Here is a 24630-nt window from a genome sequence, read left to right on the forward strand (position 1 = left end):
AAGGCTTTTTAAAGTACATATATATACACACATATATGTCTGTGTGTATATAAATAAACATAAGAAGTGTACCCCCTCTCCCCAGTACCCATGCTCCTAGCATTTCTGAAGCCTGAAGGTTTTATTCTATCAAGCCAGTAAAGCAAACATTTCATCTACTAGGTCAAGCATAGGGTTTTGGGGAACTGCTTCTTTGTCAAACAAAGATAAGGAATATTTATAATAAAATCCTTAAGTTTTGATTTCATGTTGTTTTAAACTGTAGGTGCTGAACTTTTTTATATTTACTAACTGTTTGCAGCAGACCCTTGGCTTGTGTAATCAAATTTAAATAGAATTTTGCCATTTTTCAACAAGTAGCTTGTCACTGACAATGACAATTTTGAAGTTAAGGACAGCTGTATTATAACACCCTTATTATTCAGAAACTGGGTCATGAGTTTGCACCACTTTACACAATGAGAAATGTTTTATGAAAAATAAGTCTTCACCCCCAGACTACACACAATCAAGTCCTTACTGTTATAGCAACAGATTAAAAGACAGAATAGAGCACAGAAATTTCTACACCAGACCATACTGCACAATGAAAAGAAATATCTGAAATAATACTGAGTATCTATAAAACACTGATGCAGGGTAGACCAATAAAGTTAGGGGTTTTGCCCACAGGATGAACTAATTTGAGCTATTATTCTAAGGTTAGCCAGTGTGAATTCATGATTCACACAAAACAGTGGCAAGATCGGTAAAGTTAGAGGGTAAAATTTCCTAAGATCCTAATGAACAAGTGGAAGACTATTGTTCAAATATAATTAGACTTCTGTAGATACAAATGCATGTATCCTTTAGTTTACCTCAAAACCCCCTAGTATTCCTAAATAATAAGTATATACAACTTTTAAATACAAGTCAATGCTGAGTCTTTGCTTTGCAAACAAGAAATTACAAACCCAAAAGGTACCCTCCCTGTCACACAGTTAAACAAAAACAAAGGGTGCTTAGGTTTGGAATACAGATTTCTGCCAGAGGAGGGTAAATTCAAATAGCACAAGGATCTGGTATATCTGATTCTATACTATCTGGTGATTCTAGTGTACAGATGGATGGGATGCAACTGCATTCACAGCTTGGGTTGGTGTAGGTTTAACTGACACTTTTAGTTACTGAAGGATACAAATGTAAACTTAAGCCTCAGTCTGCAAAACATTACAATAAAAGTTAATTATAAAAAAAAAAAAGAAGAGGTAAAATCTTTAAAAAAAACTCTCTAAAATAAATACTACACACTTTGGAACGCTAACAAATGTTTTTTTACAATGGAATATAAGTAACTTCATTGTAAAGAGTGTGACACAACCACAAACACAACAAATAGGTAGCTCCTTGGTTAAATAACATGGTCACATGGTCAGAGATTAAGACAGAATGGGGCATTTCCAACAGAGGCTAACTAATGAAAGTGGATTGCGAGTATAAACTACATAATGTGAGGCACAAGAGTAGCAGCAAGGTTACAGGATTGTAGTGAACCCAAGTGAAACAGGACATCCTGTTACCGTAGAAGAAACGTTACAGAAGAAGTAAGTTTGTGACAAGTCTGTGACAATGTAGAGTCAGTATACGGGTCTGAAACACAGAGGCATCATGAACAAAGCAGTGTCTGTGAGGGCAAGTGTCCAAGGCAAGATTATTATGGGAAAAAAAAAAAAACAGCCAGCAATATTCATAGGCTTGTTGTTCAGAGCCAACTTCTTTGGTTCTATAACTAAATCCCAATACACTCATAAGGAACAAAACCATGCCAACTGCCATGTACATACCAAAAAGGTTGAAAAGACAGGTAAACAGTAAAAAAAGTAATTACATAATGAATGAGTTGGGAACAGCCTCCACAAAACAGATCCCTTGCACTACCTTACACTTCACTGTGCTAACCAAAGGATCACTCCTCACTACTTGAACTCTTCTGCTTACTGAAAAGTAATGCATAGGAAAAGATAAATCTCCGTAACAACATGTATATGACACTATTCTTATTATTTGGAAGCTTGCAAGTAGTATACTACATACGTCCTCTGTGTCTCAGACAAGTAATTTCATACAGAAATCGTTAAATACCATCAACCCTTGAAGACAAAATTACTGTTTTAAATTTCCTAAGAGTTTCAAGGGCTATTCTCATTGTATTAGGGCGGAGAACATTAGGGTTAAAAAAAAAAAAAAAATTCCAATAATTGAGCTACCAGATAAATTTATTTGCCCATAGTAAGTGGATTAGAAGCAAAGATTACAGTAGATACTGTGCAGGGAGCAGAAGGTACTCATTAACTTAATCTTTGCTCTTTGTGAGGATCCTTTTACCCCAAGGAGTTACAAGTCCTGTCTTGGTTGCCATAGCACAACGCAGCTGACCTCTGAATCTCTCACATCACCACATGACAGAAAATCACTCCTCAAATGTTACTCCCCATTTTATGTTTTAAATCATATGGCACATCAAGTAATACAAACTTTACTCCATTTTGATCTCAACAATTCTGTGTGGATTCCTTTCACACACGATCCCAGGAGCACACTGTCATAGCTTTAGGATGAACCTAGAAAAATTGTGTGATTAAGCATTGTATGCATCACACCACACACATCCACAGTGGAATAAGCTTTACTGCAAAGCTGAGGATCTTTGAAAAGAAAATTAATTTACAGCTCAAATACTGAAATCACTTAAGTGTCATACTAATGAAAAAATTTGAACTTTGTGAAAGATTTAGGTAAGCAGTGGTTTAGGTAAGATTTAGGTAAGTTTAGAATAGAATAAACCAGACCAGACCAGGTTGGAAGAGACCTTCAAGATCATCATGTCCAACCTGTCATCCAACACCACCTAATCAACTAAACCATGCAACCAAGCATCCTGTCAAGCCTCGTCCTGAACACCCCCAGCGACGGCGACCCCACCACCTCCTCAGGCAGCCCATTCCAATGGGCAATCATTCTCTCCGTCTAAAACTTCCTCCTAACCTCCAGCCTAAACCTACCCTGGTGCAGCCTGAGACTGTGTCCTCTTGTTCTGGTGTTGGTTGCCTGGGAGAAGAGACCAATATCCATCTGTCTACAACCTCCCTTCAGGTACTTGTAGAGAGTAATAAGGTCACCCCTAAGTCTCCTCTTCTCCAGGCTAAGCAACTGCAGCTCCCTCAGCTTCTCTTCATAGGGCTTGTGTTCCAAGCCCCTCACCAACTTTGTTGCCCTTCTCTGGACACGCTCCAGCAAGTCAACATCCTTCCTAAACTGAGGAGCCCAGAACTGGACACAGTACTCGAGGTGCAGCCTAACCAGTGCAGTGTACAGGGGTAGAATGACCTCCCTGCTCCTGCTGGCCACACTGTTCCTGATGCAGGCCAGATGCACTGTTCCTGATGCAGGTAAGAGGTTCAAAGATCTCTTGTACATATTGTTTAAATAACAAACATACCAAACAAATCTGAGCTGCATCATATTGTATTATGGTATTTTTCATAACAGTTTATATTGTCACAAAGGACTATGTAAAGCCAAAACCCCAAAACCCACAAGGTGTAAATTTTTCTTCCATGTGACACCTGCACTGGCCCAGGCAGAGCTCTAGGGAGGGAGGACTGATTTCTTAATTCCATTTCATTACCCTACACATGAAGTATGCCTAGTTCTTGCTAATATTTCTTACCATTTCCTATGGCTGCAGCAATCACCAATTTTAATAAAACTGAATAGCTTTTTTTAGGACTATAAGGCTTCTAGAAGGATGTACATATAAGAGCCCATGCTGAGTGTGCCCTATTTAGGGGGCATGCACAAGTATGTCCATGAATATACCCGTGCAGAGATCTCACGGAAAACTGCAGATTTAACTGCAACCATGCTAAGGGACAGAAAATGTTAAGAAGTTGTTTGCTTTGATGGACAAAATTTAGATTCTATAAAAGCTGTAAATGTTTGTGTGAAAAAAGTACACTAATAACAGGTATCTACTCTGAAGAGAAATGTGCCTGTGTTTTCTGACTCACCACACCTATGATTATGTGCATCTGAATGTGCACCTCTAGACTGAAAAACATTTTCTATCATAATTGGGGCCTTTTGTGCATCTTTTTAATTAGAAAGTTTGTTGGGTTTTGGGTATTTTAATTTATTTATTTTTTTAAAATCATCTATGTCCCCATACCACAGTGCCTAGATATATATCAAATCTGAATCTTGATCTACGATTTTGATCCTGTTACCTAAAAGGCTGTGATTAAATCCATAGTTATAGAAACAGAACACTTCCTGGTATTAACATTGCAGGAAAGAGTTGTTCTCAATAATTATCTCACAGGAGATGAGAAAGTAAAATATCCAATTATGTATTAAAGAAGTGATTTAATTAAAGGAATTAGAGCAGTAAGACATTGTTCTAGGAAGGCTGGATTAACATCCTCTCTCCATGACAGGGTTTTAGTTATCAATATCAGAGATTTGTATTTACCAGCTGGGAGATGAAGAGCAAAGATGCACAAAAATAGCTTGGTAAAAATAAAATAAAATCCTGTGACAGGGAAGGAAATGCTTTTCAGAAGTATTGCTAACTTACATTAAAACATCTATCAATTCTGACTGCTTGAAATGTGTCTGCATACAGATTGGTGAATAACAGCCCATGACAATGTACTTCATAGCCACGTAATACCTCCAAATCTTCTAACTCACAGACTCACTTCAAAACTAAAACCAACTCTTTCATTTCTAAGTCCTTTTTTTCATGTAGAAATCCATGCAACCAATGAGGATCCATACATTCTACCAAAAAGAGACTGTCACCATCCCCCAAAACAAGAAGTCCAAAAATAAAGAAAAATTTTAAACCACTTTATCATTCTGCATTATAATGGTTTTCTCATGTAATTATCTAAAAATACTTTGTGTTTCCAAAACATATATCTGGACAGACTTCAACACTGCTAACTGCAAGAAAGCATCTTTGTAAAAACCACAGTTCTAATATAGGAATTACAATTAAGTAGGTATAGGTGCATATATGTATGCACACACACCTATATAAAATAAAATACACATCTGATAAACCATAATACTATATTATTTGCAATATAATAATATATTACTTGCAATATCATAGAAAAGGGAAAACCATTTAGCCAGCCTTTTTAAAAATCTTTTTTACTATTGAGGAAAATGCAGGAAGAGATGCAAAGTTCTGTGGTCTACACTCTTCACCAGTTTAGGCACAGTTAAGGAGGACAACTCAAGGGCAGTATTCTCTAAAAGGCTGAGATAAACCCAAAAAACCATCCCAAAGAACAACAATTTGAAGAGAACAGGTAGAGTAAAAAATAACATCCAAAGGGGATTAATGTGGAAGGAGGGGAGAAACAGGCCAGAAAAGGTTCAAGACACACTCCAAAGGGTGGACTATGTCTACATGGAAAGCAGCTCTGCTACATGGTGTTTTTTTAATTTTAAAAAGCAATCCTTATCTCCTTAGCCATCCGAGAACTCTCTCATTTTACAATGAAGCGTCACACTGAAAGCCTGGTGGTGGTCTTCTGTATTAGGAATTACAGTTAGTGTTTAAGCAGCAGGGAATAAGGCAGAACATCCCATCTTCTTTCCATAAAAATATCAAATCACAACAGTAATTCAGATTTCAGTAATTCAGACACCTTGGGTCCTGTGTCCAGTTCTGGGCCCCTCAATTTAGGAGGGACATTGAGACACTTGAACGTGTCCAGAGAGGGGGAACAAGGCTGTGGAGAGGCCTCAAGCACAAGCCCTATGAGGAGAGGCTGGGGGGGCTGGGATTGTTTGGCCTGGAGAGGAGGAGGCTTAGAGGGGACCTTGTTGCTGTCTACAGCTGCCTGAGGGGAGGTTGTGGCCAGGGGGGTGTTGGTTTCTTCTCTCAGGCAACCAGCACCAGAACAAGAGGACACAGTCTCAAACTGTACCAGGTGAAGTTTAGGCTGGGGGTGAGAGGAAAGTTCTTCACAGAGAGAGTTGTTAGCCATTGGAATGGGCTGCCCAGAGAGGTGGTGGAGTCACTATTCCTGGAAGTGTTCAAGAGGGGGTTGGACGTGGCACTTGGTGCCATGGTTTAGTAGTCATGAGGTCTGTGGTGACAGGTTGGACTTGATTATCTTTGAGGTCTTTTCCAACCTTATTGATTCTATAATTCTACAACTACCTGAAGGGTGGTTGTAGCCAGGTGGGGGTTGGTCTCTTCTCCCAGGCAACCAGCACCAGAACAAGGGGACACAGTCTCAAGTTGTGTCAGGGGAGGTTTAGACTCGAGGTGAGGAAAAAGTTCTTCACTGAGCGAGTCATTCGTCATTGGAATGGGCTGCCCACGGAGGTGGTGGAGTCGCCGTCCCTGGAGGTGTTCAAGGGGAGATTGGACGTGGCGCTTGGTGCTATGATCTAGTTGTGAGGTCTGTTGGAACAGGTTGGACTTGATGATCCTTGGGGTCTCTTCCAACCTTAGTTACTGTGATACTGTGATACTGTAATTCTATGTTCATGTGTATTGCTACTTGTGCTGGTTTTATACACATTCCTTAAAATCCAGTTAGTTTACAAATTCTCTTGATATGCAAATAATTTTTATCAGCAAAATCCACACCTATACATTTAAATATAGTACTGATTCTAAGCACCTTTCTAATTCTTAGATACCTAACATGTACAGACACCGATACATGCAAAAGAATATTCAGACACTAAAATTCTCATTTTCTCCTCTTTGTATTTTGCCAGTACTTCAACAACCATCCATAACATGTTGATCTCTCTCTTAAAAAGCCCTGAAACACCTCTTGCCAAGACCAAATTTATTCCTTTAATGACTCCAAAACCTCCACCTGCTGTCACTTTCTCAACTTTTCACTACTTCCATTTCAAATCCCATGCAAATGACATCAAAGGTGTTGAGTTCCCAGTTAGTTATACCACAGAACATGGAGGATTTAGAGTCAAGACACAGAGTCCAGTGAAGAGGCACAAACAGTACAAAATTGACATTAAAAGAAGAAATTAAGAAGGATGAAAGAAATTACAATAACCTGGATTGGGAAGAAAGTAGGTAATAATGCAATTGTCCAGACCCATTTAAAATCTCTTCAGAAGTTTCACAGATGACACAGCCAGAAAACAAAAGTTACAATATTTCAGCTTAATCTTCCTACTCCAAGGAGAGGGAATTTTGACTAAAAGCATCAATATTTTCTCACCTGCTGCTATCAATCAATTAAAAAATATGCCTTGGACTCAGCCTGCATTTGGAGCAGAATTACTAAAACTAATACCCTTCTATCTTAAGGGTATTCAGCCATTCTAGTTCAATAATAATTTAATATTTCCTGCCACAGATGGTGGGATATAACATCACAAGGCAGACTTCAGAAGTGAACTAGAAGAGGCAGCAGTGGTGTTGCATTATCCAGCTTCAAGCCAGAACACTCAACAAACGAGACTAAGCCTCACATAGGATTACCCACTTTCCACCTTATTACCCTAGTGCTGTGCTGACATTGAAGTTGCTAAGATGAAAGAATGGTACAGATGCCAAAGTAAGAATTTCAGTCTGGCTGATAAAGTGCACAGTTGCAGGCAGACATCTGTATAGAGGGAGATTATGTCATATTAATCGTATAAGCATCTCTGTCTGAAATAACCAGCCAGCAATACCTGATTTTCCTGTTGAATATGGTGTTCCTCCTAAGTTTGGTTCAGAGCTAACCAACTGCAATTTCACAAACAGTTCATATCTCACTCCCAAGTTTAAGGTCATTCAGAAAGACGAATCTTCTGCCATCTTTTAAGGCCAGCCCTCTTTTCATTTTACCATCCACCCTCATACCAGTACCAGTATTCCTCCCTTATCTTTCATGGCCATACCACTATGAGTTCTAGGAGCTTGAAGGCATACAAGGCAACAGCATCTTAGAGCAAGTTTTCACAGAGCACAGTGATTTATTTACTTTTAGCTCAATGATGCATTGTGCTTTTTAGGACTGTAACTTCAGAACACTAAATTCTAATACAAAATTAAGAAAAAATTAACAGAACTCATTGCTCTGCATTCCAGTATCACAGTACTTTACATTATACTGGCAAAAGGAACTTGTTTAACCAAAAAATTCCTTAGTTAACCAAAAATTCCTTAGTTTTATAATAAAACTGCTTTCCATGTATATTTTCACTGCCCTCTACTGTTCAGAATACCAGAGATTACAGGTTTGTTTTTTTTCTCAAGAGTATCACAACAATCTAAACAAAATCTTTATTCCTTTTCAGACAGGAACAGTCAGGGATAACCCAATGGCACAGTTTGCACTGCAGCTGGTACAAAGTTTCCCACTCTGCGCGTGGTCAGCTGGAAGCTCTTTGGTGTTAGTAACACAACTTGCTCCTTGATGTCCCAAGCCAAACAAATAAGGACAAATCCAGATTCTGCTCTAAGTAGCTTACAACCCAGCAGCAAACTCTGAAATGGAGATGAGGTCAACTATAACACTTAAGATGTTGCCACTAAAACTATCTCAGCACTCCTGAAGAGTCACTCGCATCTCTGCCAGACAAAATGGCAGCCCCTTTTCACCTTTCTCTGAGCACAGAGAAAAAAGTTTATTTCTCCAGTGCTTTTTGTGAGGGATTGGAAATTTTTCCAGTCAATGTAATATAAAATGAACACCGAAGTGAACAATGAAATGAAAGTTACATTCAATGTGCTTAGCATTAACAACAGGAAATGGGTGTGTATGTACGGGATGCTGTAAGGACAAGGATCAGCAGAGCTTTGTTTGAGAACTGGTATTTATTCTCTATTTAACCTTCTTCCTTCCCCTTTTCAGAAGATGGGGGAGAGTATCAGTCACTGCAATCTAGCAGAAAGTTAGGCATGCTGAAACTTTTGCAGAGTTTACTATAAAGTCTGAATCAAATTCAAATAAATAAGTTAGATAATTTTTTTTCTCCACAGTTCTTTGTTACATGAGTGAACAGCAGTCTTCAATGTAAGAATTTGACATTTGCTACATAAATTATGTTTTTAATTAACACAATCAATATCTAATGATTCTAAATTCACCTAGTATACAAATAAAATCTACAATGCAAATTAAGATTCTATACACTATTTAGATTTTTCTTACGTTCTCCTCAAACACTTTCCAGCTGTCAGACGCAGTTCTTTGTGCCACCAAGTAATTCAATCAGTCAGGATGAAAATAATCCCTGGATTCCTTTGCCTTTGGCAAGCTGATGTGATGAAGTTGCAGTTCCAAGCCATCTATGTTTGTGTTCAGGGAGTTTATTATAGGTCTAGTTGTAAAAGCAAGAATGATCAAAATTGGGCTATTTTAATATTCTAAAGGTTTTGTGTACTTGAAGGGATGGGGGAGACTTCCTCTGACTGGACAGCAACAAGATTTTTTTCATGCTGCAGTTGATCATCCAATCACAGCTGTCAACCATCACTTCTGGTTCCAAAACTGCTACATATGTGTAAGTATAACTAAGGACTGGGTTTTTTTCTTGAAAAAAAAAAATTACAGTGACATTTTCTGACTTGAAAAGCAGAATTATTCCACTTACACTTATTACCATATTATTTAGCTTTAGGGGGTTTTATAGTTTGGGGAGTTTCAAGAATTTCAGAAAACCAAAGGAGCTTCTAATTGTAAAAGTAAGCTTGGATTATTGATGTTGTGCACAGCACTGGAACCACATAGAGCAGAATTAAACAATTTCTATACACTAGGTCTCCTCAAGGCATTCAACTGGCCTGCATAAACTGCAGTAATGCCTTAGTTTTCTAATCCTCTGCTGCCAGTCTGCTCTGACAGTCTCCTGCATCCAGTATTATAATGCTGTACCTTTAAATCACAGTCAGATTCCAGGTTCATATGACTTTTGATCTGAGCATAGCAAGCACTCATCTTCAGCATCACACAGAACAGATAAAATGGCTGCAGACAAAATGGATTATTTTTGCAGATAAAAACAAAATCACAGAACAGTTGGAGTTGAAGGGACCTTTAAAGGTCATCTAGTCCAACCCTCCCTGCAATGAGCAGGAATATCTTCAACCAGAACAGGTTGGTCGGAACAAAACAAAACCACTTTTACTACAATTGCAGGTTGCTATATTTGGGTTCAATATATATAAAGACACATACCAATACTTGAGCTTTATTTCTCAAGGTTCATGGAATATTGGTTGATATCCCCGTGACTTTTGATTCTTGAATTATTTTAATTAAACTTGCTGCCCAGTTTCAAACAAAACTGACAGAGATGAAGACTTCAATCATTTTGGACAAAGCATACAGAACAGGAGACTGAATTTGCACCCAATGTAAAGTATTTAGACGACAAATTATTTGTGCACCTGACCCCTCAATCAGATTTCAAAGTGAACTCAGTAATATTAGTAGACACTAAAGAATTTCTGTGATTTTACTTCACAAAACTGCACCTCCCGGGTGTTCCATGAAAACCGTGGCATTTATTTCATGTCTTCTGCTATAAATTTTCAACTGAGTGATATCTAAAACACAAACCCAAAGCAAATATGCATAGTAAGTGCATCCAAGATAACACACCACTTCAACAGTACGGCAGTCAGTAATCACCGGTCCCATTCATAAGCTAGTTAATAAAGCCTAAGAATTCAAACATATAATGTCTATTAAACTAACTTTCTCTAGTCAAATACCTAATTTCTCTGAAAGTCTTAATATAACATTCTGAGCTTGTTGCAATTTTGATTTGCATTACTTAGATACAATTTCAGTCAGAACTGCATAAAACATTGTAGATAACATCTTCAAAACATTCTGTGAAATAAGTTTATCACAGACCACGTCTCTCACTATTGAAAACTGTCTTCAGTATACTTAAGATACACTTTCCATTGCAAATCCAAAAGCATACAGGCCCTTGAACATATCCCTTCCTTACTTGCCTCACACTACAGATCCCCACCTTTATCATATTTATGCCCTTGTGACTAGTCTTATTCACCTATTATTAACAGCCCAAACCCAAAATCATAAATAAATCATTAGGAACAATCAAGTATTAAATGCTAACCACTGCAACTGCGAAACAGGTCAATGTGTACAATGCAGCTCTTTCTAAATTATGCTGAAGAGTTTGAAATGACAGATTTTAAAATTAACATTACAAATGAGGAAGTGTTTCTCCCAAAAATGTTTAACCTGAATCTCCCTCACTGTGAATAAGCCCACTTACTCCAGTGCTACCCTTGGCAATCACAGAGAACTAGTGCCACCAGAGAACAACTACGAAGCGGTAACTGATCCCACACAGAGCCAAATGTGTACTTGTACCTCACACCAAGTTTGAGTTTTGCATTGGTTTTGTTTGTTTGTTGTGGGTTTTTCCTCACACAACATGTGCTAAATCTTTTACACTTCCTTTATAGGCTTTCTACAGTTACTATCAAGCTCACTACTTCTCTGTCCACATCTTTCCAAAGAGCAAGCTCCAAAACAGTGCCTTTTTTTCCAGGTGATGCCACATGAACTTGCTGCAGAGGAGAATCATCATGCACTGTAAATACACCGTAAAGGATATCTGTTACAGCTTTCACTTTGTCAATGGGTAGACACACATATAGCTACAAACGTTCCCATTTAAACCCTAACATCATCCAAAATCCTCATTCCCACATTAGAAGACAGAGGTAGAGATGTTTACAAATCTATCTTAAAAAAAGCAAACCCAAAACCATACCATCCAGCAGCAATAAACTACCAATACACAGAGAAAAACAAACCATTATCCATCCCAATGGCAGTATCAGAGTCTATTATCTAAATCTCTAATCAATTTCTTTCCTTACAGAAGGAAACATTCCTTCGAAGCAACATTTTGGTTTCATTAGCACCTTACTTTAAATCCCGGCATACCAGGAAGCAGTATCTGTGCAATTTCAATTTACTACTATCTCACACACACAAAGAGTAACACAATCTCGAATTTACACTTACCTGATAATGCACAAAAAAGCAACACCACACCATGGGGTACTTTGTATTCTACTCAGATTTTAGTAGGTTTCTTAATATTCAATGTAGGAGTGAAAAGTCTGCTACAAAGGAGCCCTTATGTGTCTCCTTCACTTTTCGGCAGGAACTCCTCCCCATGCAGCCACACACAGTTTGTTCTCACTTCCTGTCATGCAGCGTACTAGAAGTGTCAGAGTGATAATGCATTGTCCTGTACATCTCTGCTGTGGATTTTCCTCATATAATGTTCTGAATAATATTTTACACAGGCAAAAGTGTTTTAATAATTGCTAACAAGGGAATAGCACTGGTTTAGTAAAGGTAAAGACACCACTAGGATGTTTGCAAAGTAATAGGTAGGTCTTTGGGGATTTTGAGACTCAGTAGCTGAAACATGGTCCATCTCCTACCTGCGCAATTCTCAGTCTCAAAGAGCAGCAATGGGCTTTAAACTCAATGGCAGACAGCTACCTCCAAGTGTAGATGCCTCAGAACATAAGACAGCTGGTAGATACTGGGTGAAACTTCTAAATATTTAGCTCACAGAAAGCTTTCAGTATTCAGAAATTAAGGGATCCGCTAAGCAGTGGTTCTTAAAACAACAGAAGCATAATGGGAAGAAGTCAATACAGAATGTTTTAAAATCAGCCAAGAATCAAAGCCTAAAGATGACCCTGGCAGAGTGTCCAAATTTTGCACAAGGATGAAAAGGAAGTGCAAAATTTTAATGTATCCCTGGTATTTCCAACATAACTGATGAAAGAAACTCCGGGTTTGGTGATTTTCCACCAATCTCACTAAGCAAGCCTTTAGTAACTGCATCCTACGAAACCAAATGCTTCCATTTCACTGGACTTTGGAAAACTATTTATCTTAAGCACTAAGAAAGCACTCAATGTGATTGCTGCCTTCAGGCAAGACTGTTGTTACCTGGATGTAACACTTCTCAGCCCACCTGAAATTTCAAAACTCTTCTGCAAGGACTCCCTCTCCTGCTCTTCTCCTGCAAGGACTCCTGGGTCACATACATGCTGGCCACCAATGTGATTGAAGGTTTGAAGTCAGTAAACAGTACTGGGTTCTGGACTCACAAACCAAACTGTAAAGCACAATGCTTCTTGAGAGCTCTTATACTTCCACATCAAATCACCGTTTGGACAAGAACAGCTGAGAGAATAACCTGCTGCATTTTCTTTCAATATATACTCAGTTAATTGCCTCTTTTGGCCATCATATTAAGTTGCATTACTTCAAAGTAAGAAAAATCAATGTTTCATGAGGTGCTTATCTGCAAGTTATCAAAATACATAGCTTCTCACACATTACAGGAGCATTTCTATGTGCATACGATTCACATATGCCAGTTTCTGTCAGCAAGTTTGCAGATAACACTAAATTGAGCAGGAGTGTTGAGCAGCTCAAGGGTAGAAAGGCACTGCAGAAAGATCTGGAAAGTTTAAAGTGATAGGCTGAGGTCAACAGAATGAGGTTTAACAAGATAAAGTACTGAGTCGGTCGGCACTTCAGTCACAACCACCCCAAACAATACTATAGGCTTGGGGGAGATTGGCTGGAAAGCAGGTCAATGGAAAAGGATCTGGGGGTGCTCATAGACAGCCAGCTGAACATGAAACAGCAGTATGCCCAGGTGGCCAACAAGGCCAATGGCATCCTGGCCTGTATCAAAACCAGTGTGTCCAGCAGGAGTAGGGAAGTGATTATACCCCTGTACTCAGCCCTGGTGAGGGGTTTGGAGGGCATGTGGTACAAGCAGCAGCTGTAGTTGTTAGTCTGGAGAAAAGAAGGCTGAGGGGAGATCTTACTGCTCTCTACAACTACCCAAAAGGAGGTTGTAGTGAGGCTGGTGTTGGTCTCTTATCCCAATACAATGAGAGGAAATTATTTTAAGTTGTGCCACAGGAGATTTAGATTGGATATTAGGAAAACGTTCTTTCTTGCAATAAAAAGTGGTGAGGTATTGGAAGAGGCTGCCCAAGGAGGTGGTGGAGTCACCATCCCCTGGAGGTGTTGAAGAAGCATGTAGATTTGGCACTTCATTGGTCATGGTAGTTGGGTTACAGCTGGACTCAAACTTAAAGGTCTTTTCCAACCTTAATGATTCTATGATTCAATGTGCAATTGAGCAGCCCTCTTCCTGAGGCTGAGGGAACTGGGATTATTTAGCCTGGAGAAGAGGAGGCTCAGGGGACACCTTATTGCTCTCTACAAATACCTGAAAGGAGGTTGTACCTGTCTGGGGGTTGGTCTCTTCTCCCAGGCAACCAGCACCAGAACAAGAGGACACAGTCTCAAACTGCACCGGGGGAGGTTTAGGCTTGAGGTGAGGAGAAAATTCTTCACAGAGAGAGTTGTTAGACATTGGAATGTGCTGCCCAGGAAGGTGGTAAAGTCACCGTCCCTGAAAGTGGTCAAAAAGGGATTGGATGTGGCACTTGAAGCCATTGTTTAGTAGTCATGAGGTCTTGGGTGACAGGTTGGACTTGATGATCTTTAAGGTCTTTTCCAACCTTATTGATTCTATGAAATCTAGACATAGATAGACATCAACTTCCCTTAGTCAAAGTTAGCTAGAACACAATCCTGAAAAATGGAATCCATAGTCATCACAAGCAGTTGAAATACAGTGCTTTATATGGCAAGTAAAAAAAAGGGGTGATCTAACATGGCTTTACATCATCTTCCCTGCATCACAAACTGAATTAACTATTTTGGGCAAGCAGTGGGGAGCCTACTGGCACAGACTGCACCATTGTAAGTGTTTCAAAGATGCTAAATGTAACTCTCACTGAAAAGCTTACAATGAACCACAAGCTAGAGGGAGACAGCACCAGTGTACAACTTTCTAAAACAAAATCAGTGTAATTAGTATTTTAAAATGTGCATTTTACTATTGACCTAAGACTGAACAGTGAGTTTTTACAGAACAAGCACTGGGACATTAGGTAACAGACCATCAAAACGATCTGGGAAGCAAGAGAAGGGTGATGTTAGTAACACATCTTTGTAACAGGTTGTCATTATACCAAGATCTACGGCAAGCATTGTGACATAAAAACAAACAAGAAAGCAATTCAAGTCCATGCATACAACCATTCACATCCACTAGCCACTTTAAAATAAGGTTGCTAAACTGAAATAGTGCAACATCAATATAATTCCAATATATAGTTCAAAACTGTTTCTAAACTGTTGTTTGGGGGTTTTTTTCAGGCCAACTGCCATCAAATTCAGCTGGGCAACAGCATCACCTTGTTAAGCATTACTCGTTTCTGAAACAAAGTCATAGGAAATAGTAATTTCACCTCATGTGTTCCCAAAGATCAACCACTGGTGGGGCGGGGGGAAACAAATACAAAGAAATGGGCAGAGTTGGGTTTGAGTTTCATTGAACAGGGGTCAAGTTCATCTGCTCTTGAACAAAGAAAAGAACAGTAAATGACAGCAGGAGTACAAGGTAACACCCAATCTATGATTAAAGACAGGAAATCTGCTATATAACAGAACATCAAACTTAGACTAAGAGAATTACAACTGGACCTATCTACTTTATCACATGTGCCTTCCAGCTCAGTATTGTTTGTATGTGCAAAACTGCTGGCATGATGGGTTTATAGCATATACAGAATATTTCTACTATAAATAACAAACCACACCCGGAACAAAAATAAACCTGTTACAGAGCACTTACAAAGATCCATAAAATAAAGCCCTACAATGTTAACAGGAGGACTACATAAAACAATTTTCAGTAATACATCTATTCTGCAAAAAGATAACATGAAATTATAGGAAATCCTTCTAAATGGAATATATCACACTAATTCCTTTATGAGAAAAAAATTAAAATACTGAGTGATTGAGCTTTAATAAACGGAATACCTACCCTTTACAACATAATTAATGAAGGAAAAGTCTTGCAAAAAGCCTATGACAGTCTCTTTATTTCAAGAATGCATTAGCCAAGTGCCCTGCCTCAAAATTCTTGACCAAAGAAATGTATAATCTGAAGCATATTTTATATAACTAGCATGTAATTAACTTGAATTAGCTCTATAAACCAGGTAACTGGACAGATTTAATGGCTATACACTTAACTCACAGATGACTTCAGATGTAAAAATGTGGACATTTAATAGATGTGAAAGTTTAATAGAAGAGATACTGAACTGAGTTAATGAAAAAATGGCAAACTCCTAAGCATTACAGGACTCTGGAGATAATCTGCACAAGTAGTAACAGCTCATAACAGTAGCAGTATCTGAAATATTGTGACCAGTCCTGCGTCTCTCAGTTGAAGAACAACAGGGAACTGCTTGAAAGACTCCAGTGCAAAGCCACAAAGATGATTAAGGGAATGGAACATCTCCTTTATGAGGAAAGGCTGAGGGAGCTGTGTCTCTAGCTTGGAGGAGACTGAGGGGTGACCTCATTAATGTTTATAAACATGTGAAGAGCAAGCATCGGGGGGATGGAGCCAGACTCTTCTCAGTGATGTCCAGCGACAGGACAAGGGGCAGTGGGTGCAAGCTGAAGCATAGGAGATTCCACCTAAACATAACAAAAACCTTTTTCACTGTGAGGGTGATGGAGCACTGGAACAGGCTGCCCAGAGAGGTTGTGGAGTTTTCTGTGGAGACATTCAAAACCCACCTGGATGCATTCCTGTGTGACCCACTCTAGGTGATCCCATCCTGGTGGGGGGTTGGACTAGATGATCTTTCAAGGTCCCTCCCAACCCATAGCATTCTGTGAAAACATGCACTAGTTTTATTGTCCAAGTCCCAAACTACTAGAAACCTGATGAAGTCTAAAGGCCAAGCTGCTCATTTCTAAGCACGTAGCTTTTCCTAGCATGTTCATAGCTTTTGCAGTACTACTGTATGCAGAGAACCTTGTAATTTATACGACCCACTGGTTCTGCAAAAAGATACAGACAACTTATTATTGACCTAAGAACTAACATATAAATAAACCAAGTTTTGCTGATATTTCAAATAAAACATTCTGACATGACATAACTAACCTAACATTTCACACTCCATATAGAACTTACCATGGTAATTATACCATGCTGAGTCAATGCATCAGTTTGGAATACTACATTCTTGAATTCTTCCAAATTAATTAACTGGTCAGTCTGAATTGCTTTCTAAATTCAGTGTATACATTAAGAATACAACATGAGGTGTGTTTTGGAACTGCAGATGGAATTGACTGCTATCCAGTTACGCAAATACCACACAATGAATATCTGATAGCATCTCTACTTGTTTGCCAACATAAACCTTGCTGTTCCAAGAGAAATTAGTCTTGTGACTAATCAACAACAGTTCCAATGGTTTGTTCAAAAACAAAACCAATATTAAGGTAAACCCTTTAAAACCCTGCCCACAGAAGACTTCAAAACCAACTATTTACAAATAAAATTCAGCATCCATAGTTTCTGGTTGCTACAAGCCTTTAGTCTTTTTAAGCCCTAGGCTTCTGAACTACAAATTACATATCATGGAAGGGAATTTTTAATGTTTCTCTTTCCTCCTATATTGCTACTTTCAGTACTCTGAAGGAAAGTCTTCCTGCCCCTGCAAGGCTCCAAAGGAAAAACTGCCAGGCTAAAGAAAAGCTCAGCTTCTACAAAGCACGTTATACAGGCTTAAATTTACATCATCCACCTCCTAATACTTTAAAGTATAAAGACTTGGAGAATTGCGACTTGTACCAGTTATATAGTCAGGTACCAGAGACATTCTGGCCCACGAAAGGTCAGTACTGGACAAAGGCACAGCAGCACCTCCACAATGTTAGTGTAAAAGCAAGTCTGTACAAAGACAGTGAAACAGAAGAATTGCTGAGAAAATTCATTGTCAGATGGAAGAGCTTGCAATACACTGTAAGAAGAAAGAGGAAAAGGAGCAAGTGGAGCTCAGGAATAAATCATTTGTTAGAAATAAGGAAAAAGAATATGGATTTTGTACTTCTTTTCAAAAAGAAAGGGGGATGAAAAATGTCAGGAAATAAGCACCCCCCCTAGCATCTCTTTAACCTACTGATGGAGCTTAGAAGAAACAGAAGGGCCAAGCTGTCAACCCGTGGCTTGGACAGCAGCACCCTGTGCTGGATTAGGAAATGGCTGGAGGGCTGTGCCCAGAGAGTGGTGATGAATGGTGTCACATCCAGCTGGAGGCCAGTCACTAGTGGTGTCCCCCAGGTATCAGTTCTGGGCCCCATCCTGTTCAATAACTTCACTGATGATCTGGATGAGGGGATTGAGTCAGTCATCAGTAAATCTGCAGACGACACCAAGTTGGGAGCAGGTGTTGATCTGTTAGAGTGTAGAAGGGCTCTCCAGAGGGATCTTGACAGGCTGGACAGATGGGCAGAGTCCAACATGATGGCATTCAACAAGTCCAAGCACCGGGTGCTGCACTCTGGCCACAACAACCCCATGAAGCACTACAGGCTGGGGTCAGAGTGGCTGGTGAGCAGCCAGACAGAGAGGGACCAGGGGGTACTGGTTGACAGTAGGCTGAACATGAGCCAGCAGTGTGCCCAGGTGGCCAAGGAGGCCAATGGCATCCTGGCCTGCATCAGAAATAGTGTGGCCAGCAGGACCAGGGAAGTCATTGTGCCCCTGTACTCAGCATTGGTTAGGCCACACCTTGAGTACTGTGTCCAGTTCTGGGCCCCTCAATTTAAGAAGGACATTGAGACTCTTGAACGTGTCCAGAGAAGGGCAATGAGGATGTTGAGAGGCCTCAAGCACAAGCCCTATGAGAAGAGGCTAAGGGAGCTGGGATTGTTTAGCCTGGAGAAGAGGAGGCTCAGGGGACACCTTATTGCTCTCTACAAATACCTGAAGAGAGGTTGTAGCCAGGAGCGGGTTGGTCTCTTCTCCCATGCAACCAGCACCAGAACAAGAGGACACAGTCTCAAACTGCACCAGGGGAAGTTTAGGCTCAAGGTGAGGAGAAAATTCTTCACAGAGAGACTTGTTAGCCACTGGAATGGGTTGCCCAGGGAGGTGGTGGAGTCACTGTCCCTGGAGGTGTTCAAGAGGGGACTGGACATGGCACTTGAAGCCATGGTTTAGTAGTCATGAGGTCTTGGGTGACAGGTTGGACTTGATGATCTTTGAGGTCTTTTCCAACCTTATTGATTCTATGACTCCGCGGAGGGAAATGGATGATCACAGAGTACCAGGGCAGGCATAGGAGAGCTGGGAGGCCAGCAGGATGCCACCACATGGAAGAGTCTCTCTATTGTATGCGAGGCAACTAGTTTCTGACTGTTAAGTAATAATAGGCATTATTATTCTGCTCACAGCTATACAATCAATTAGGCAAAGTTTTTCCCCCTCACAATTCAAATTGTGCATACAAAACACAAGTCTATTAAAATAACAGAAAACTACATGTGCTTTTTGATGTATATGAGAACTTGTGTTTTAAAATCATATTGATCATAGTATAAGATAGCAGTATTTAAGAAGATTTGATCTAGAGACAGTAGGGTGTAATTTTGCTTCAAGAAACATAAATGAAAGCCTGTCAGATACCACTTCTAAGAAGTGTCTGTTACAGGTAACGTTACATCATTGCTTAAACAAATAAGTATCAGTGGACACAGACACTAGGTCAAACCAGTCTGAATCCAAGAGAGGTAAAGATGTGCTTTCTGTAATAGTATGTAATTATGAAATATAATCATCAAGTTAAAGCGAGGAAAGAACTTCTCTCAACAAATTCTATGTTGTTTAGACTCATGCACCCTGAAGGGAATACTTGAAGTCTGCAAGCCTGCACAAAGTAATTGTTTCATAATATTGTTGGAAAAGTGTGGAATTCTTCCATTTGGCACAAAAGATACTTCCCCCCCATCGGAAACACACTTGCAGCAAAACTATCCAAGCAATCACCTGCATATCTAGAATTTTCCTTCAGCATGTTTAGCATATTTTTATGTCAAACTTGTCATAAATCATATCAACCTTCCTCACAGGTGACCACATCTGCAGCTTGGTTAGTTAAATGCTTTTGCAAAGCTAAAAAAGAAACAAAAAAGTAGGAAATAGTTGCAGTAAATTATGTTCAATCTTCAGGCAACTGCGCTTCAAACACGTCTCAAACTATTTCAAGTAGAAAAACACTGGTTTGGATTTCGCTGTTTAGTTTTAGCACTACAGTTCTCCAGCCAAATTGGGGAGGACAGGGGTTGGAGCACACAGAAACAGAGAAACCATCATAATGGTTCAGATGTTTGTTTAAAATACGCAGGAAATGATGCTAGCTCTTGTTGGAACAGCAGAGAAAAGTATCAGTAAGCAGAGACAAACTCAGCATCCTCTTCAGTATGCCTAGAACCCAAATATTCTTCATCAGCTAACTGCTTTTCATTTGATTGCCTGGCACATCCTTCATAGCCATCTGAAGTCTTATCATGTCAATACTGGAACTAGTATGCACCACTACTTTTGCAAACATGTCTGAAGACATCACTAGGGAAAACAAATAAAAAGTTCATTGAGGGGCTTGGAACACAAGCCCTATGAGGAAAGACTGAGGGAGCTGGGGTTGCTTAGCCTGGAGAAGAAGAGACTCAGGGGTGACCTTATTGCTCTCTACAACTACCTTAAGGGAGGTTGTAGACAGGCAGAGGTTGGTCTCTTCTCCCAGGCAACCAGCACCAGAACAAGAGGACACAGTCTCAGGCTGCACCAGGGGAGGTTTAGGCTGGAGGTCAGGAGGAAGTTCTACACAGAGAGAGTGATTGCCCGTTGGAATGGGCTGCCCGAGGAGGTGGTGGAGTCACCATCACTGGAGGTGTTCAGGAGGAGACTTGATAGGGTGCTTGGTTGCATGGTTTATTTGATTAGGTGGTGTTGGATGATAGGTTGGACACGATGATCTTGATGGTCTCTTCCAACCTGGTCTATTCTATTCTATTCTATTCTAGTCATGGTTTTCAGTAACACAAGCCCACCATTGCCATAACTAAGTTTAGAAAATCATCCTACTGGCAAGACTAGAAAGTGGGTGATTTTAAGTGAGCAGGAGGGGAAACAGATAAGCTGAAATCTGAAACTTGTTCAGGACAGATTCTTAGTCTTTGTGAATTCAGAACTTTTTTATAACTAAGCCTGACTACTCCTACTATGGAAAAAAATAGCACACAAATGTGTAACTCAAGACAGTATCATAACTAGCAGCAACCACAGAAGCTTTAATTCTGGCATCTGTATGTGTGTGACTGTACAAATGTAATCCTCATTTAATGAGATGCTTTATTAAATAAACTGTTTCTCACCCTACATGGCAACGTAACACACTATTTCCGTAGACACTAGGAGCAGCATGCTGAACAGCTGTCTCATGCATAAGCACAAAGCAGTGGTGCTGAGGAAAGCCTTACACCTGTATCAAGGCTTTAAGCAAAGGGTGGCATGGAGATGATGAGACAGAAAAATGAGACTTAGAGTTAATGGCAACCACAAGAGAGAGCAAAAGTGGGATTAATACCAGTCTCTGCGCTATTCTTTACATGCATTATTGATCTGCCTCTCAATTGCTTCATCCCTCCCTTACCAAGCCCTGACTATGAACTTTTCCCCACCTGAGACTCAGTATTTGCAAAGGCTGAACTGATAAATCTATAGTCTTTCATAGGAGACTTCTGCCTCCACTCCATACTTCCATCTCTGCTTTCACACTCACCAGCTTTCCTCTATTTTCTATACTTTATCCTTTTCCTCACTCTCTCTCATCTTGCACTGTTTTTTGCTTTCCCCATCCTGAATATCCCTCTTTCCAAGCTGCAACTTCCTCCTGTTTGCTTCTCCAGTCCTATATCCAATATTATCCTTTGCTTCATGCCTTTTCTACTTTAGGTACATCCCCAATCTTATTTCCTATGTTCTGCTTTTCCCACTACACTGCCCCTCCAGTTCACAATATTCTTGTCTCCACAGGTTCTGTGTTTCTTCCTCTGAAATGTTAAGACTTACTATAAATATATTCCTTCTAAAATAGTCTTTTTTGCTGTAGAGCTGAGTATACAATCTCTTCAAAGATCAAATTAACCTGGTGTATCATGTATGTATGCAGGAGGAGCATAAAGCTGAGAGATTGCACTGCTTGGTAACTTTGGTCAAAATCTAATCTAAGCCAACCAAGATTGATGAATTGATTTTTTTAAAATAATAATCATTTTTTAAAAACTAAAATCAATGCAAACTCCCTTTTCCCCAAGGATACATAAATACTGCCCCAAGTTCAGGAATTAACTGCTACCATTATTTTAAAATGACAGAATTTGTAGATACCATCTTGACATGGAAATCCCCATTAAGAGAATTAAACATGGCTCACAGTGCTGCTCAACACAGAAAAAAAGCTTCTTCTGGCAAAATAAAATTGAGTAAGGAGAGGAAGAGAAGTGCAGAGGACTTTCCTTTGGTAAGCATCAATCATCTGGGCCTTTCCTATCTTACTTTGAGGTTTTAGGTTGGGGTATGTTCAAGGATGCTTTAACACACCCACTTCATCATCGTGATACAGACACATTCAAAATCAGTGAACTGACTGCAAAGTGAGGATAAGTAGATGAGCACAACACTGCACTGGTACTTAACCACTTTCTTAGCTTTTGTGACACTTAAATGATCCTTCATTACAGCCTTTCATACAGAAATAGCATAGATGTTTCAAAATAAATCCCATAGCTATGAATAAGTCAGATCCAGGGATCTGTTCTGTATACTCAAGTGGCCCACTGCTTCACTGCCAACATTAACGTAGGGTTTTTTTTAATCAAATAAGCTTTTACTCCTGTTTCAGAAAAGACATCAAAATTCACCTTTTATCATTCACCATCTGTATGAAAAATGTTGTGACTTCAAGTCTGCTAATTGGGCATTTAATAACAAAATCTTTCCATCCACCAAAATGAAGTTGATGCTGACACAATGCAAACATCAACAGAGACTTAGCTCTTTTCAGTGCTCATTTGTCTTGGTTACAGCACCCAAGTATCTCTATCCACCTCTAATACTACCTATTCCTATCCTCTTTCAGGTGCTTGATTTCTTTTCTTGATTCTGGTCTTTTACTCCCCACCTCCCCAGTACTAACCCAAGCCACCTCTGCCACACAGCTTTAATCACAGGCTTCACATCATCATACTTACCAACCCTAAGCCCTCACTTCCAATGTGCTATTGCTCTCTGAACCTGGGATCACTGTTTCTCCAGCTACAACTCATACATATCATATTCTTCCTATTATGTACATACCATAGCAATAATAAGGGTTTGATTTCAGTTACAACGTTTTTTCATATACCTTTTCACTTAGTTATTGTGGGAACACATGCTTCCATATTTTCTTGCTTAGCCAGCCAACCAGATAGAAAACCTAGTCTTCTTTGCATTGCAAGAAAACCATGTAACTTTTGTTATGATTCCCCAACTGTACTTCTGCTAACTTCACATGTACAAGCTTTCAGTAACTTACAAATATCTATATTAGAAGAGATTAAAACTAGTACGCATCACTTCAGTTTTGCTGATTTGTTTTCAGATATGAAAATGCACATTTTCCATTTCTTTTTAAATCAAACTGTACTTCAATACAATTATATTATCACCCTCACTTCTCACAGTAAGTCAACAAATCTCAAAAAAAAAAAAAAAAAAACAGAAGACCATACCACACCAAAACTGAGGTTTTCAAAAAGCATTTTGGGAGGTCACAAAATTTAAAGTTCCATTATATCATTCCTTTACTATGATTTCATTGCTTGCAGATCGCATTTTAACCACAGTTACACTGCAACAGAAGGAAAACAAAACAATACCAAACTTACCCCTCTGAAATTCCAGCCCTTGGTAGAAGGAAACAAGGAAAAATTGTTCTGTTGCTGTTGTTTCGGCCTGCAAGTTGAAACAAAGGAATGTGTTTAAATCTTCAGCAGTCCAATTTTCCATATCAATAACAGAGTGACAAAAGAAAAAGCACAGGCTTCAAGAACCTTACATTTCCTTGGCTGTACTTCTGACAGGTTTCTCTCTTCAGTTTAGTTAAATGTTTCAATTCAGATTGAGAGCTAAGGGACATGGCAGCCTTACAAGCCTTCAGAGACACAAACCTACTTTATGTCTGACAAGAACTTAACACTCCTACTGATGTTCAACAAGCAGAGACAACCTTGACCTGAACAGTGCAGGTCTTTGAAGCTGCAATTATGTTACATGATGCAAGATGGTGCAGTCCAACAGCTGTACTAGATGGGGACACTAAAGAGCCTTTAATCCTAACAGTGAAACTATAAGAAGCACCACTGTAAAGCAAGGTAGCCATACCTTCTGTGATGCTAACAACTAGAAGCTGACCTCTGTTTTCACTCCTTCCAAAACCTTTCTCCTACCCTGTAATTACCACTGCACAATTATTTCTGAAAAGTAACCATAACATTCTTTGCTTCACTCCTAATTAGTCCTTTCACCAGTAAGATCTTAAATTACTTTACAAAGGTAGGCAAACATTTC

At 39.5% G+C, this 24630-nt stretch overlaps 1 protein-coding gene across 2 annotated transcripts in view; it reads right to left on the reverse strand.

The window, feature by feature from the left end:
* The window catches only part of ARHGEF3 (Rho guanine nucleotide exchange factor 3), a 116877-nt gene that overhangs the window by 56792 nt on the left and 35455 nt on the right, over nt 1-24630 (reverse strand). For both annotated transcript variants that reach the window (XR_008462292.1, XM_054162256.1), the window contains exon 3: nt 23949-24015. Coding sequence is in view for 1 of the 2 variants with exons in the window: in XM_054162256.1 (XP_054018231.1) it covers nt 23949-24015 (67 nt within the window). In the remaining variant the exon portion in view is untranslated. The remainder of the gene's footprint in view (nt 1-23948; nt 24016-24630) is intronic.

The sequence above is a fragment of the Dryobates pubescens genome, chromosome 1 (genome assembly GCF_014839835.1).
Source record: "Dryobates pubescens isolate bDryPub1 chromosome 1, bDryPub1.pri, whole genome shotgun sequence".
In the NCBI taxonomy this organism is placed as follows: Eukaryota; Metazoa; Chordata; class Aves; order Piciformes; family Picidae; genus Dryobates; species Dryobates pubescens.